This window comes from Hypanus sabinus, chromosome 5, assembly GCF_030144855.1.
Source record: "Hypanus sabinus isolate sHypSab1 chromosome 5, sHypSab1.hap1, whole genome shotgun sequence".
NCBI classification, from domain to species: Eukaryota; Metazoa; Chordata; class Chondrichthyes; order Myliobatiformes; family Dasyatidae; genus Hypanus; species Hypanus sabinus.
In genome coordinates this window covers 103,178,062-103,196,144 of record NC_082710.1, presented here as the reverse complement: position 1 = coordinate 103,196,144, position 18,083 = coordinate 103,178,062, and the positions used below count along the sequence as shown (strand labels likewise).

Here is an 18,083-nt window from a genome sequence, read left to right as displayed (position 1 = left end):
TTTGGGCTGAAACCTTTCTTCAGAGCTGGAAAGGGGAAGATGACAGAATAAAAAAAAAAGTGGGGGTGGTGGAAGGAGGCTGTAAGATAGGCAAGTAGATAGGAAAGCGAAGGGTGTGGAGAAGAAGGAATCTGATAGGAAAGGAGAGTGAACTATAGGAGAAAGGGGAGGAGGAAGGACATCATGGGGGAGAGGTGTCAGAAATGAACCAAGTGACCAAGGGCAGGGTGGAAGTTGGAAACAAAAATTGATGAAATTGGGTCCATCAATGCAGTAGGCAGTGTAGCACAGAAACAGCTGGGAAGCATCACCAGGGAAGGCATGGAACATGGATTGTTCCATGTAGCCAACAAAAAAGCGTACATAGCTGGGGCCCATATGTGTGTCCACGGCTACACCTTGAGTTTAGAAAAAGTGGGAGGAGCTAAAAGAAGCTATGAGGGTGAAGGCCAGTTCCACTAAACAGAGGGTGGTGGTGGTGAAGGGCAAATGGTTGGCTATGTTGTCCAGAACGAAGTGGAAATCTTGAAGTCCTCCTTGATGCAGGATAGAAGTGTTTAAGGACCGGACATCCATGGTGAAAATGAGGTGATCAAGGCTAAGGGAATTGCAAGTTGTTGAAGAAATTGCGAGCATGTGATGTGTCCTGGATGTAGATGGGAAGGGACTGAGCCTTGGGGACGGGGTGGGGGATAGAATGGAATTGACGTATGTGGACAAGAGTTCAGTAGGGCAGCAGCAGGCAGAAAACCCATTGTCTCTGCATGCTGTTTTCAAGGATAAGTGCCTTTGTTAGAAATTACAGTTTTGGAAAGACTGATTCACCTCATTTAACTGCAGATCAGTCCATTTAATGTCAGTCAAGAAAAATATGCGATAAAGCATAAAAACACATTTAATTCTTACTTGAGCATTGGAGCAGTCTTGCTGGCTTCAAAGTGGTCAGTGTGTTTGGACCCTTTAATGTGATCATTTTCAGAGTAGACAAGCATTGAGTAATGGTGGAAAAATTGTTATTTTTCTTTTACGTTTAATTTAAAAGCACTAAAAGCACTAGAGTTAAAAACATTAAAATTGTTAAAGCTAACATTCAATAATTAAAGCAGAACTACTTAACCTATCTTCACAGAACAGATGCTTACCATTTATTTGAATAGAAACTATTATGCTGGCATGAGCTTTAAGCTGACTGTACTGAAAGGTGGGGAGCAGCAGAAAATCATTCTGCCCTATTGAATTATGATCTCCTGTGGTCACTCTGCTGATAAATTGGTGTTCTTCTATGTGAATAAAGTTTGGAGGATGTACCAAAAATAGGTGAACAAAATATGTACAATATGAGTGACTTCTATGTCAATTATCAGCTGTGACTTGATAACACCACCACTGACTGAGGAGGCAAGCTCTGAAGGATGTGTCTGTCTATTTAGGTCTTAACAAGCAGCAAACAAGCAAACCTCAAAAAAGTTCTCTGACACGTACAGTACTGCTAGAAAGTTTGTGAACCCTGAGAATTTTCTTTATTTCTGCATAAATATAACCTAAAATGGGATCAAATTGTCATGTAAATCCTAAAACTAGATAGAGAACTCTATTAAATAAATAACACAAAAAATTATTCTTGTTCATTTATTTATTGAGGAAAAAAAAGATGCACTATTACATGGATTTGTTGGAAAAAGTATGTGAACCTCTGGTGTAATGTCTTCTACAAAAGCATTTTGGAGTTAGGTGTTCCAATCAGTGAGATGAGATTGAAGGTGTGAGTTGTAGAGGTGCCCTGCCCTATATATATGTAAGACACACTAAGTCAGGTTACTGACAGAGCCTGCTCTTCTCAAGACAGATCTGTTTATGTGCACAATACCTTGATCAAAACAACTTTCAAGGGACCTTAGAAGAGGGATTTAGAGATGCATGAAACTGGAAAAACATTTCTAAGGACCTGAATGTTCATCAGTCTGCAGTAGCAGAAATTGTCTACAAATGGAGGAATCTTAATACTGTTGCTGCTGTCCTTAAGAGTGAGCATCCTGCAAAGATCACACCAAGAGCACAACATGCAATGCTCAAGGAGCTGGAAAGGAACCCAAGGGTAACAGCAAAATACCTGCAGACATCTCTTGAACTTGCTGAAGTCCCTGTTCATTTGTCCACTATAAGAAAAACAGGAATGGTGTTCATGAAAGGACACCGAGGAGGAAACAGCAAAAACATTGCTGCACATCTCAGGTTTGCATAAGGCCACCTAGATGTTCTATGATGCATCTGGGACAATATTCTGTGAACAGATGAGACAAAAGTTTAACTTTCTTACTATGAATTGCACATTGCTGTGTTTGGAGGACAAAAGGAACTGCACATCAACACCACAACCTCATTCCAACTGTGAAGCATGGTGGATGCAGACTATTTGTCCCATTAATGCTCTACTAGCTCTTTCCATCAGCCCCATATCCTTGCTTGTTTCTCTGTAACTTGTTCTTGCTCGTTTATCCTTCAACAACCCTCAGTTCTTCTGCACCTACCACCACCAGGGGTAATGTACTGTAGGCAATTAACACTTCAAGGAATGGTTGGGTTGAGTTGTTCTCTGATCTTGGCAATTTACTTGTGAATGTTTGTTACCATGAGAGGAGGCATCATCAGTGGGCTGTAATGTGTGTACGTAAATTGCCAAGATCGGAGAACAACTCAAACCAACAATCAACCACCCAAACTACACACTTACTGAATTATTTCCCCTTCAGGAAATTCCCTCTAGAAACCAAAATGCACTGCTTCTTTGGCTGTTTCTTTCCCCTCGGAACTCCAGCTGATTGTTGGAAGAAATCTTCCTTTCATAAAGCCATATTAACTCTACTCAGTTGTTTTGCTGTTACCTTCTAAAACTGGATTCTAACGTTTTACCATTAAAAGTTGCTGGGCCGACTAGCTCACTTCTTGTCTCCCCCTTTCTTGACTAATGACTATATATTTTTATATCTCATCATAAGGCCCCAGTTTTGACTGGACTAGTTTCACTCTTGAAAAAACAACCATCCTGAGTCAGTCCTGAGGAAGAGTTTTGGCCTGAAAGAATGACTGTTTATTCATTTCTGCAAATACTGCATGACCTGATGAGTTCCTCTAGAATTATCTATGAGTACGTGTTGCTTAAATTAATTTATTCTGCAAAAGGTTCTCCCTGCAGTTTTTGAGTGAAAGCTTTTTCATATTTTGACTGTATCCTTGTCAAATTCTCAACATCTTGGAGTCACCAAGCAACATTCAAATAAACCTTAGGCTGCCATTTGTGATCAGAATTAAGACCATCCAAAGTAGAACACATCTTTAGTGAGTGATTTACAAAGATCCTTTTGAACTGGATCTTTTACATTAAAGATTAAATACCTGAGTGCCTGAATTATGGGGTAAGGTTGGCTGGGCTAGTTCATTATTCCTTAGAACTTAGGAAAAGTAGGGCAACCTTATAAAAATGTTTGCAGTTATGAGAGGCATATTTATCTATTACTGAGATACAGTGCAGAATAGGCCCTTTCAGCTGTGCCACCCAGCAATCCCCCAATTTCAACATAGCCTAATCACGTGCCAATTTAAAATGATCAATTAACCTTATCCAATGAGGAGTGTTTGATGCCTCTGGGCCTGTACTCACTGGAATTTAGAAGAATGAGGATGGGGATCCCAATGAAACTTACTGAATGTTGAAAGACCTTGATAGAGTGCATGTGGAGATAATGTTTTCTATGGTGGGGGAGTCAAAGACTAGAGGACACAGCCTCAGAATAGAGGGGTGACCATTTAGAACTGAGATGAGGAAATTCTTCAGCCGGAGAGTGGTGACTCTGTAGAATTCATTGTCACAGGCGGCTGTGGAGGGCAAGCCATTGGGTATATTTAAGGCAGAGTTTGTTCGATTTTTGATTAGTCAGGGTCCATAGGGATATGGGAAGAAGTCAGGAGATTGGGTTTGAGAAAGAAATGGATCAGCCATGATAAAAGGATGGAACAGACTCGATGAGCCAAATGGCCTAATTCTGTTCCTGTATCTGCTGGTCAAGGAGCATCATGGTTTGGGGTTGCTTTGCTGCCTCAAGGCCCGGACAGCTTGCAATCATTCAAGGAGCAATGAATTCAAATATATATCAAGACATTTTATAGGACAATGTCAGGGTAGCAGTCTGTCACCTGAAGCTTAATAGAAGTTGAATAATGCAACAAGACAGTGATCCGAAAGATAAAAGTAAATTAACAACAGAATGGTTTCAAAAGAAGAAAATTTGTGTTTTGGAATGACTTTTTCAAAATGTTGTGGAAGGACCTGAAGCAAGCAGTTCATGGAAAGGAAGCCCACCAGCATCCCAGAGTTGAACCAGTTTTGTAAGGAGGAATGGCCTAAAACTCCTCCAAGCCGATGTGCAGGACTGATCAACAATTACCAAAAACACTTGGTTGAAGTTATTGCTGTACAAGGAGGTCACACCAGTTACTGAAAGCAGGTCTTTTGCTGTACCCTTGGGTTTTTTTCACCTCCTTCACCATTACACGTTGTGCTCCTGGTATGACCTTTGTTTTTGTGTTATTTATTTAATTTGGTTCTTTGTATCTAGTTTCACGACTTGCATGAAGCTCATCACATTTTAGGTCATAGTTAAGCAGAAATAGAGAATATTCTATAGGGTTCACAAACTTTCTTTAAAGTATTCTAGCATTTTCCCTACAGATGACTACAGGTTAATTCAGTCTCTTTTTCCTTGTTTTCTGTTTCCTTTCTTGAATAATGTCATTATACTTATCTGCCATACAATCCAAATTGAGTAAAATCTGGAGTGTTAGAAGATGACAGCCAAAACATCTAACATCTCCATAGCCAGCTCTTACAGCTTACTGAGTTATATTAATTTTCTGTTGTTCTGAATTTTTTTACTTATACATGTAACTTGGAGACCCGTAGTTCCCTCTACTTCCAGGAATATTCTCGTGTGTTCTTACATGAAGTCAAAAACAAATCGGCTTTGAATTTTTTGCCAATTTGTTCTGAGTTCGGGTGTTGAGAAGGTGGAAAAGAACAATCGAATTAAGGTATTGCCAGAGCTTTAATGGTGTGAAGCTGTAAATCAATCCAGATAAATTAATTAAAAATTCATATGAATTTCTCCAAGTTTTGAATTGAGCAGTACATTTAACTTACTGCATTAGTATAACTCTCAGGTGATATGTCATTGTAAAATATTATTAGCTGCAAAACAGTACTTTTATGAACTGCATGGTAATGGGAAGACTGATCAGTAAAACTAGTTAATGGAAGACACGTCAGATCTGAGATTGGGGGTGGCTTTGTAGCTGTTCATCAGGTGTGGGACAAGTTAATTGAAATAAGTAACTTCTCAAAATTCGGCATCTGTCAGAGTCGAGTTTATTGTCATGCACAGGTGCAATGAAAGCATCACTTGCAGCAGCTTCACAGGCACATACCATCAGATACACAGCAGTCTCCTGAAAAACACAAATTAAACTTGAGTTCTGATATAGGGTCACAGCCCGAAACATTGACTGTTTGCTCTTTTCCCTAAACATTGCCTGGCCAGCTGAATTCATTTCATTTGTCCTTCCCAAATAAAAGATAAAATATTAAAAAGATTATCTTTATTTGCCAAATGTACATCAAGGCATACAGTGAAATGCCTTGTCTTGCGTTAATGACGAACACAGTCCAAGGATGTGTTAGGGGCAACCTGTAAGTATTACCATGCTTTCAGTGCCAGCATAGCATGGCCACAACTTACTAACCTGTATGTCTTTCAAATATGTGAGTAAACTGGAGCACCTGGAGGAAAACCACAGTCATGAGGAGAATGGACAAACACCATAGAGACAGTGGCAGAATTGAATCCCATTCATATGTACTGGCGAAGTATTATACTCGCCCTTGTGCTGTAGTGCCATCCCTGCATGGTGAACAAGCTCATACATTTTCCAAATTAAGAACAATAAAGCTAATCTTAAAGTATCTATCCACAAATGCTGTGTGTTTCTAGCATATTCTGTTATTTTTTTTCAATTTTCAGCATTTGTAGTTTTTTTAATGACATTCCACTGAGTCCTGTGGAGCTTCTCTGCAAATAGCTTTAAATGCCTTAAATGGAATTAGTGGAAAAGAAATTACCTAGAATGGTTAACTAGAACTTAACTGTGTTCTGAAAACACTGGTAATAATTATCATTTGAATATTATTGATAATGTGATAGACTTTTAAAAGTGCATGTCTCCATTCAGGCTGAAGCCTGGAAGGTAATAAGCATCTGCAGCTATTGGTCTCTTAATAGATTTGCTTTGGAAACTGACAAGGCAATCTTTTAGTAGCCCCTGTGTGAACCAGTAGCTGTGGTACTCATCGTTACTATTGAGAGGAAAAATATTTTGAAAGAATACATATCCACTTTTAACATTAGATTCAATAGAAAATAAGGTTTGTGTTTTGGAAAATAGGATGCAGAGAGTTTTCCAGAAACACAATCCTTTCGTAATGTGGCAGTGGCCTGTACCCATACGTTTGTAAAAAAAAAACAATTTCTAAATTACCTTCATTACTATCTTATTTGCAATTAGTGCCACTTGGACTGAAAATAAAATGTTCAGCAAAGCAATCCTTAACCCAGGAATTGCCATCATTATTGGATCTCTCTACTTTTTCTTGCCAAAGCTTTGTGTTTTTTTTTTATCCTTTTTGTACTTTTTCTTCCCAGCAGTGCTAGACAGCTAGAAGCAGTTTTTTTCTAATGTTCTTTTTCCAGTCCAGTAATGAGGAGCACTTTGATTTTAAACTTTCTGCTTTCTGATAAGCATTAGTAAACACTTGTAGCTCAATTAAGTCCAAATTAAAGCAAAATGATTTTTGCTTTTGACAAAATATGTAGAGTTGTGCAATGGTGGTTGCTCATAACTTTATTTACTTATTTTACATTGGTTATATAGGTTCACATGACATTGAGAAAACGATTCTGCCACCATCTCCCTGGTAAACCATTTGGAGTAGAAGTTCAGTACAAGTAAGTGATTAATGAATCAGCAACATTGTAAAGTACTGCACTCACCACACTTTAAATAACTAACCTAAAAATGGAAAATTTCTTTTGAAGTACTTATAACTGGATATATCTTTTGTTTTGGAAAAATTTCTTGCATATGTATTTTTGAAAATTTCTAACACTAAAATTTCTTGTTAATAGAAATACAAGAAAGCTAAACACCTTTTTAACAAAAAGAGAAAAGGTTGAAAATACTTAGCAATTCACTCAGTATCTGCTGCAAGAGAGAGGGAGAGAGTGGATATTTTGGATTAATGACCTTTTGATAGAACTAATTATTTCCAGAATTTGCTCTTTTTATGATTGAGACGTTTTGCCGCTAGCAGTTGTAGACATTTTTGTGGTTCAGTGTAAAATAGAGTCCAGCTACTCAGATATTTGCTTTATTTGGTCAATAGGATAATTATTCAGTGTCATTCTGTATATCACAGCTTTGATGAAGCTTGATTTTTTTTCTTTCCTGGTTGTAAGCTATAATTTCTTATTGAGAGTGCTTTTGGTTGGTTGAACATATGTATTCATCAAATTTAGCAGTGCAGCAAATCTAGGATCTGTTGGAAAGCAGCTAATACCAACAATTTCATTCAATAGAATGTCACATGGAATGATAAGGAGGTTGGTCAGGGCAAAGCAAATTTTGGAATACTAAGTTGGAAGGTAAATCATTAAGGATTGTCTTCTGTATATTAGAACATCGAACAATACAGTACAGGAACAGGAGCTTCGGCTCATAATCTTGTTATGAGCCAAATAAATTACTAACCAAATAGGTAACTAAGCTAATTTCTTCTGCCTACACAATGTCCCTATTCTTCCATTTTCCTTATTCATATGCCTATCTAAACATCTCTTAAAAGTCCTTACCACTGTCCCAGGCAGTGCACTCAAGGCACCAACTACTCTCTGTGTTTAAAAAAAATCACAAACAAAAAAAATGTTTCCTTTACATCTCCTTAGATGTCTTCACTGTAAATACATGCCTTCTAGCGTTAGGCATTTCAGCTTTGGATAGGGGGGAATACTGTCTGCCTACTCTATCTATGCCTCTCATAACCTTATAAACCCCTATCAGATCTCCCCTCAGCCTCTGCCACTCCAGAAAAAATAACCTAAGTTTGACCAACCTCTTATTAGAGCACATACCCTTTAATCAAAGCAACATCCTGGTAAACCTCTTCTGAAGCTTCTCCAACATCTCGATGTCCTTCCTATAAAGGGGTGACCAGAGCTTTATGCAATTCTCTAGATGCAGCCTAACTAGAGTTTTATTAAGCTGCAACATAATTTCATGATTTTTGAACTCAGTGCCTTTACTAATACAGGCAAGTATGCCACATGCCTTCTTAGCCACCATATCAACTTGTATAGCTGCTTTTAGGGATTTAAGAACTTGGATGCCAAGATATCTCTACTCATCAACACTGTTAAGTGTCTTGCCTTTAAGAGTGTGCTCTCTCTTTACATTTGATCTATCAAGGTGCAACATTTCATATTTGTCCAGGTTAAACTTAATCTGCCACTTTTTCCGTTCATATCTGCAACTGATCTATATCCTGCAGTATTCTTTGCCAGTCTTCTAAATGATCCACAACACATCGATCTTCATATCATCCTCAAACTTACTAACTCACCCATCTCCATTTTCATCCAGGTCAAAGGTCCCATTTCAGATCTCTCTGCAGAACACCACAAATCACTGATGTCCAGAAGGCAGTGGTCCTTTGACCATTACCCTTTGTCTTCTATGGGGAAGCCTGTTGATTTCATTGATGTATTGATCTCATGCATCTTAAACTGCAATCCAGTTTAAGAATATTTTTTTGAGTACAGTGTTTGAAATGTGCTTAAAATATCCAGAGGAAACAATGATCTTATTAACTGGTCTTTATATTTATATTTTTATTCCCAGAAAAGTCTTTTTTTAGGTATTGTATAATTATATAATGTATGTTTGTACTGTAAACTGTATCTTGTTGCTGAAAGAAACAAAACTACGATATCAAACAATTAAATTTACATAGTGATTTTGATGTACAAAGATAACTTTTTTTTAGACTTCAGTGATCCTTTCCAGTTTAATGGCTTTTATTTGTTGTGTTCTTTCCCACAGACTGATTCAACATTAATGTTACAAAACCCACCATTACCTCGCTTAACTTGTCTTCATATGTCAGCTTGCATTGAAACAGAAGTAGCCATAATGGCTCCTAAATCTGTTCTACCATCTAATTAAATCATGATAGACCAGTATTTCACCCCCATTTATCTGCCTTATTTTTGCCATTGTTCTTGATGTGCTTACTTCGTTTTCTCAGTCTTAAAAGCTTAACTTGTGTAAAAGGTTGCAACCCTTTGATGGAAAATGTTACTGATTTTTACTTCCCATTGCGTGGCTCCTGATTTCACTCATAATTTTAAAATACTTTTTGTCCGATTATATTAAGTTCTACTAAATAGAATGGTTTTATGAAAGAAAGTCTCTGGAAATAAAGACCCGTGCACTTTCTAATCTTTTTGATCATGCATTAACATTTTGTAGTTGGTACACATTGGCATCACTATTGCACTACCCTGACCCAAGGTATGTAGACTTGCATTTCTTTGCATTCCCATGGATATGCCCAAGTAAGATCCCACTACCGTCTTCACAGTTTATAGGCAGTCCCCAGATTATGACAGGGTTGCATTCCTGGGAACCATTCATAAGTCAAAAATAAACAAAAGGTTTGGGAGAGGCTAATGGAAATAGTTTGGAAGGGAGTGTGAGCAGGAATGGGAAGAACAGTTGCCAACTATCCTCACTTTCTCAATGAGTGAGTAAAAGAGCCTGTTCAAAGTAATTTTAGAGTACATATACGTCACCACATACAACCCTGAGATTTATTTTTTGCAGGCATTCACAGGAAATGCAAGAAACATAATAGAATCATTTGAAGTGGCACAGTAGCATAGTGGTTAGCACAATACTTTGCGTTACAATACTTTAAATTCCTACTGTTGCCTATAAAGAGTTTGTACGCTCTCTCCGTGACTGCATAGGTTTCCTCCCAGAGTCCAAAGACATACCAGTTTGTAGGCTAATTGGTCATTGTAAATTGTCCCATGATTCGGCTAGGATTAAATCAGGGGATTGCAGGGCAGCGTAGCTCAAAGGCATCAGAAAGGCCTATTCTGTACTGTATCTCAATAAATAAAATATAAGTAAATAAAGATGACACCCAACAGGATGGATAAATAATCATTGCGCGAAAGACAATGATCTGTGCAAACACAAAAAGTAAAAAAAAAAGGAAAGAATAATAAATACATAAATAAACAAACAAGCAATAAATACTGAAAATATGAGATAAAAAATCCTTGAAAGTGGGTCCAAAGGTTCTGGGAACAGTTCAGTGATGGGGCGAGTGAAGTTATCTGTTCTGGTTCAAGAGCCTGATGTTTGAGGGGTAATACTATTTCTGAACCTTGTGGTATGGGCTCTGAAGCTCCTGTACTTTTTTCCTGATGACAGCAATGAGACGAGAGCATGACTTAGGTGGAGAGGGGTCCTTGATGATAGATTCTGCTTTCCTGCAACAGCGCTCCCAACTCTGCTTAGCTCCACCTAGCCCCCAATTATTACAGTCAATAATTAGTGTGGGGGATGTGGTGGGGAGAGGAACACATGGGACTGTCTATTCCCACTCTGCAGAAGATCCTTACAACCCAGCAGCAGCCCAATCCGTCTCTGTCTTTTCAAATGCTCATTAATATATGTAGAGTGTCATTAATTCTGGAGTTCATAACCTGAGGAGGATCTCTGCTTTGCCTCTTAATTAATATACTTAAAAATCTACCTTTTCATTGACATTATTAACACTGAGCATTTTGGTCCCAGTACAGATTTTGAGATGAGATTGATTTTGATTTTGAGATTAATAGGTGTGCACTAAGGCCGGACTTAGTGCACACCCATTAATCTCAAAATCAATCAAAATGTACATTTTTATTAACTTGTATTTCTTACTGCATTGTTTATTTTATCAAAATGGATGTCTAAGTTGATTATTTTTAATGACAATGGCTAAAGACACCAACCTTAAGTTTTTTTTAATTGATTTTTTAATGCATTTTCTACAACACTACAAAAAAAAACCCAAGAACGAAATAGGAAATTAATACAGTGCAAGATAAACATACAGTGGTGATATAATACAGAATATAATAATTGAAAAAGCACCCAAATTGAAGTCGTGTAAAGTTAGTAGCCACCCCCACCCCCGCAAGAAAAAAAAAACTCCAGACCAACCAGAGCAAAATGTAGGAAATATAAATCAGAACATTCAAATCCCCAAAACTGTAAATATAATTAAAAACAGAAGATAATAATGCCTACTACCAAAAAAAAATGCTGAAAGCAAGGGACTGAAAAAGAAACTTAGTCAAAAGGAAAGTTATGAAAATACTCAATAAAAGGTCCCCAGACCTTATGAAACTTTATGTCTGAATTAAGAATTGAGTAATGAATTTTTTCAAGATCGAAACAGGACATAATATCATTAAGCCATTGAGCGTGCGTGGGTGGGGCAACATCTCTCCATCTAAGAAGAATTAGACGTCTAGCCAGGAGAGAAGCAAAAGATAATATTTGATGTTTAGTCAAGCTCAAACGTATATCTGTCTCAGCCAAGAAACCAAAAAGAGCAATTAAAGGGTTAGGTTCTAAGTGGCAATTCAGAATACAGGATAAAGTTAAGAAAACATCCCTCCAAAATTTCTCTAGACTAGGACAGGTCCAGTACATATGAATGAGAGAAGCCTCGCCACTTTTACATTTATCATAAAGAGGACTAATATTAGGATAAAATCGAAATAATTGAGATTTGGACATATGAGCCCTATGAACAATCTTAAACTGTAAAAGACAGTCTCGCCACTTTTACATTTACAGAAGTTGAGTTAACCGACTTGAGAATCGAGTCCCAAACCTCATCAGATAAAGGGATATTTAAGTCATGCTCCCAAGCCATTCTGATTTTATCCAAAGGGGCGCGCCGTAAGGATACTAATTTATCACGAATAAAAGATATTAAACCTTTACACAATGGATTAATAGAAAGAAACAAGTCCATAGCATTTTTCTGGGGCATCTCGGGGAAGTTGGGTAATAAAGGATTAATGAAGTGTCTAATTTGGAGATATCTAAAGAAATGAGCATTAGGTAGATTAAACTTAGCAGAGAACTGTTGAAAAGATGCGAAGCGATTATCGATGAAAAGATCCTCAAAATACCTAATGCCCTGTCTATACCAATCATAAAATGTTGAATCATGCATAGAAGGTAGAAAAAGATGATTATGTAAAATAGAACTAGTAAGGGAAAAACCATAGAAACCATAAAATTTCCTAAACTGGGCCCATAGTCGCAGAGCATGTCTAACAAGATTAACCATTAGTCTAGGCAAACTACTAAGGAGTCCAGAGATAGATAGATCCTTAGTGGAATTCAGCTCCATTGCTACCCATTTAGAGCAGTCAGACTGGCTATGGAAAAAAGACCAGAAGATAAGACAACGAATGTTAGCTGCCCAGTAGTATCGATGAAAATTAGGTAAGGCCATGCCGCCCTCTTTTTTAGATTTTTGAAGGTAAGTTTTGTTAATTCTGGAACGCTTACCCTTCCACTGATAGGACAAAATAATAGAGTCTAAGGAATCAAAAAAGCTTTTAGAAATCAAAATTGGAATAGATTGAAATAAGTATAAAAATTTAGGGAGAACATACATTTTAATAACATTAACACGACCTACCAAGGACATAGATAAAGCTGACCTTTGTGACAAACTCTGTTTTGTAGAGTACAAGAGATTGGCAAAACTTTCACGAAAAAGATCCTTAAAATTCTTTGTAACTGTTATACCAAGATAGGTAAATTGATTATCAACTACTTTAAAGGGGAGGTTGTGAAATACTAATACTTGTGCTTCTTTATTAATTGGAAAAAGTTCACTCTTATTTAAATTAAGTTTATAGCCAGAGAACTGGCTAAATTGATCAAGAAGTGAAAACATTGGAGGTAAGGATGTGGATGGACTTGAAAGAAAAACTAATAGATCATCAGCATAAAGAGAAACTTTATGCTGAACACCCCCCCTCCAGATCCCCGTCAATTCAGGACAACTTCGAAATGCAATCGCCAGAGGCTCTACAGCCAAATCAAAAAGAAAGAGACTTAAGGGGCACCCTTGACGGGTGCCACATTTAAGGTTAAACAACTGGGATTGCTGAGAATTAGTCAAAACAAAGGTGGTAAGACATAGATATAGTAATTTGATCCAAGAGATAAAACTTTGACCGAGGTCAAATTTTTCTAAAACCGCAAAGAGATAGTTCCACTCTATACGATCAAACGCTTTCTCCGCACCGAGAGAGATAACGCATTCAGGAGTCCCAGCTGAAGGTGAGTATAAAATATTAAATAAGCGGCGTATGTTAAAAAAGGGAAGACAATTTTTAATAAAGCCAGTTTGATCATCAGAAATAATAGAGGGTCAACAGTTTCTAATCTATGAACCAAAACTTTGGCCAAAATTTTAACATTAACATTAAGCAAAGAAATCGGCCTGTAAGAGGAGCACTCTGTTGGATCTTTGCCCTTTTTAAATAAAAGAATAATCCATGCCTCATTAAATGAGGGTGGCAATTTACCATAATTAAACGAATCAGATAGTACTGAGAGTAACTGAGGTGAAAGAAGTGAAGAGAATGATTTATAAAATTCTATGGGGAACCCATCAGGACCAGGAGATTTGCCTGACGACAATGCAGAGATTGCAAAAGATACTACTTCTAATGATATAGGCTCATTAAGTTTTGCTTTAGAATCAGATGAAATCAAAGGGATATTCAAGCTATCTAAAAAAAGGTCAACAGAAGTATTCTCATTCAGGGATTCGGAGGAATAAAGCCGAGAATAAAAATTCTTAATTAAGTCATTAATTTCTGAGTGATTTGATGTAATATCCCCATTCTCCTTCTGGATCTTTGTAATATGTTGTTTAGCTTTAGAACGTCTCAACTGATTAACTAGAAACTTGGCAGATTTGTCACCATGAATATAAAAGCGACTCTTACTTTCAAGAAGTTGACGTTCAACTGGTTGAGTAGAGAGAAGGTCAAATTTAGTTTGGAGTTCTACACGCTTTTTATATAATTCGGGGTTTTTAGTCTGAGCATATAATTGATCTAATTCTTTAATCTGATTAATCAGGTCTAATGACTCTGAACGGGACTTTCTATTAAGATTCGCTGTATATGAAATTATTTGACCCCTCAAACATACTTTCATAGCATCCCAGACAGTCTGGGATGAAATTTCAGATGACGTATTAGTGTTTAGGAAAAAAATTATCTGGTCTTTAATAAATTTTACAAGATCATCATCCGATAATAAAGTTGGGTTAAAGCGCCAATGTTTATTCCTTTGAGGGAGACCAGGAAAACTTAGAGACAAAGTGACTGGGGCATGATCAGAGATCAGTATACTCTAATAGTCACAAGAATGAACAAATTAAATAAGTTGATTATCAATTAAGAAATAGTCAATTCTAGTAAAGGTATGATGAACATGTGAAAAAAAGGAATAATCTCTCTCAGTATGATGAAGGAAACGCGATGTATCAGAGATACCATAGTTAGAAAGAAAAGAGAGAATAGCTAAAGCAGATTTAGTAGGTAATCTAGTAACAGGGGACGATCGATCCAAAGTTGGGTCTAACCAGCAGTTAAAGTCGCCACCAAATATAAGAGAGTATAGGTTCAGATCTGGTAATGAGGAAAAATAGCGTTAAAAAAAATTAACATCGTCAGAATTGGGAGCATACAGATTAGCTAGTACTACCTTAGTATTATATAATTTGCCAGAAACAATAATAAAACGGCCATTTGTGTCAGATATCTTACTATGGAGTTCAAAAGGAACATTTGAGTTGATAAGAATAGAAACACCCCCCCAGCTTTGGCCGGGAAAGATGAATGAAAATGTTGACCCACCTATCAGATAGAAAGAATTTTAAACCCACGGATTTAGAATTTTTAGTAGCCATTGTAAGATAGACGTATTCGCAGGCAGATATGAAAAAAACAGATAGAATAACGAACTAAGGTTTAAAAAGGGAGACACATAGTGTGAAGGTAAGAAAGGTAACGGAGCAAAAGTTTGAAGCGACTAAACAATCACCATCTTACCGGAAGTCCCAACCTTAAGTTTTAACTTCCCCTTCACAAGCATTGCATGCCATTTTGAGTATTCCCAGGATTTTCTGTTTTTAATTTGTGTATTTCTCCTGGGATATGCTAGTGACCTTTTCAATAAATGTATGTAGATTAATCAGATCTAACTAACCAGTCATAAATTTTGACATTTGGATTATTCAATTGCATAGCAACTTTTATTTACGAAACATCAGTAATATTTCTATACTTCATTAAAATACAATCTTAGGTTTTCAGTGTTGTCTTAGCGCTGACATTTAGAGGAGAAGGTTCAAAAATAGAACTCATTGTGATTGATACCCTGCTTCTAGAATTTGAATAAATTGAGTTCTGTTGATTTAAGACGAGTGAAAGGTAGAATTGCAGAATGATTACAGTCAGTCATATCTGTAGAAATCATATTCAAGAGCAATCTAGCAAATTTCACACCTACCCTCTCCCTGTAGCAGTGCTAATTGTTCCTTTCAAATACTTGATCTGCTCACTTTTGACCCTAAACACTTGCTACATGAAATCTAAAATGACTTTCCTCCTGTTGGTATTGGTTCTTTTGCCAATCACCTTCATTCTATCTTTCTTAGTTCAAGGTCTCTCTGATAATAGGAAGAGTATCCGAATTTTGACTCTATCTGTTCTTTTGATTTAAAAATACTTTGTTATATCTCCTGTTCTAAGGCCAATGCATTAGTTATTCTAGTCTATCTAGGCACTGTACTCTAATTGAGGCTGAATCAGTGCTTTGATAAGATTCACCAAAGGCCCAAGATCTTGTATGCTTCATATTCAATTTCTTTACAACCATTTTCAATAAATGATGCACCTCAACTCGCAGACTTCTCTGTGTTGGTATTCTTCTTAGAACATTGCTCTTTCACTTAAATCAACTCTTCTCATTCTTTCTAGTAAAACGTAACAGTTCAAAAAAGAAATTTCAGCAGCTGCCTTTCCGCCCTTGTCACCAGCATTGCTGTATGTTGTTGAAGTCCATTTCTATCCTGTACATAATTCATTATGCTAGTTTGGAAAGTATGCCCAGTATACCCATGTTCAGATCTTCAATACACTAAGAAAAGTCGTTGTCCTAGTAGTAACACCTGAGAAATTTTGTGTATTTCTCTCTGGATAACAACCTACAGTTACTACTCTGTTTTCTCTGTCTTATCTGATCGCCTTTACATCTTGATGCAGCAATTTTTATTCCATAGACTTCATTTTTGATGTTAAATCAGTTGTGTGACACCTGATTGAACTCCTTAGAGACATCCATATAAAGCACACCAATCATCTTTAATTTCTCCATTAGTTCATCCAAAAAGCATAGTAATGTTTGTTAGACCTGACCTGCCTTAAACAACTCTAGCCTTAAATCATTTCAAACTTGTCCCGGTGACTCCCAATAAAGTCATAGAAAAGTACAGCATAGAAACAGACCCTTTGGCCTATACACTCCGGGCCAATCCATTTAAACTTCCTAGTCCCACTTGGACCATAGTTCTGCATAGCCCTGCCATGGACCATAGTTCTCCATAGCTCTGCCATCCATGTACCTATCCAAATTTCTTTTAAACATTGAAATTGAGCTAGCATGCTCCAGTTGCGCTGGCAGCTCGTTCCACACTCTAATGACCCTCTGAAGAAGTTACCCCTCATGTTCCCCTTAAACTTTTCAGCTTTCACCCTTAACCCATGACCTTTAATTGTTGTCTCACCCAAAAAACCTGTTTGCATTTACCATATCTGAACACCTCATAATTTTGTATACCTCCATCAAATCTCTCAATCTTTCATGTTCCAAGGAATAAAGTCCTAACCTATTTGGTCTTTCCTTGTAACTCAGGTCCTCCATCCCAGCAACATAATTGTAAATTTTCTCTTTCCTGTTGGTAGGTGACCAAAACTGTACACAATACTACAAATTAGGCCTCACTGACATCAACATCAACTTCAACATAACATCTCCTCTACTCATTACTTTGAATATAAAGGCCAATATGCCAAAAGCTTTCTTTCCAATCCCATTTATCTGTGACACCACTTTCAATGAATTATAGACCTGTATCCCCAGATCTCTTTGTTCCACGGCGTTCTTCGGGGCCCTACTGTTCACTATGCAAGACCTATCTTGGTTGACCCTACCAAAGTGCAACACCTTGCACACGTCTGCATTAAATTCCATCTGCCATTTCTCATTCAATTTTTCCATCTGGCCCAGGTCCCACTGCAATCTCTGATGGTCTGCCTACTATATCCTCAATCTTGGTTTCATCTGCAAGTTTGTTGATCCAGTTAACCACATTATCATCCAGAATGTTGATGTAGATAGCAAACACCAATGGACCCAGCACCGATCCCTGTGGCATTCCACAAGTCTCCAGTTAGAGAGGCAACCATCTACTACCATTCTCTGGCTTCTCCCACAAAACCAATATCTAATCCAATTTACTACCTCATCTTGAATGCCAAGTGAATGAACCTTCCTGACCAACCTCCCATTGAGTTCTTGTCAAATGCCTTGCTAAATTCCATGTAGCCAACATCTACTGCCTTGCCTTCATCAGCTTTCCTGGTAACATCCTTGAAAAACTTATAAGATTGGTTAGGCACAACCTATCATGCACAAAGCCATACTGATAATCCTTAATATTTCCCTGTCTATCCAAATACTCATAGAATACCTTTCAATAACTTTCTCACTACTGATGCCAGGCTCCCCAGCCTATAATTTCCTGGTTTAGTTTT

At 37.3% G+C, this 18,083-nt stretch overlaps 1 protein-coding gene across 3 annotated transcripts in view; it reads left to right on the top strand.

Moving 5' to 3' along the window:
• orc4 (origin recognition complex, subunit 4) overlaps positions 1–18,083 on the top strand; it is a 117,653-nt gene that overhangs the window by 28,395 nt on the left and 71,175 nt on the right. For all 3 annotated transcript variants that reach the window (XM_059970269.1, XM_059970270.1, XM_059970271.1), the window contains exon 3: positions 6,979–7,052. In XM_059970269.1, coding sequence (XP_059826252.1) covers positions 6,979–7,052 — 74 coding nt within the window. The remainder of the gene's footprint in view (positions 1–6,978; positions 7,053–18,083) is intronic.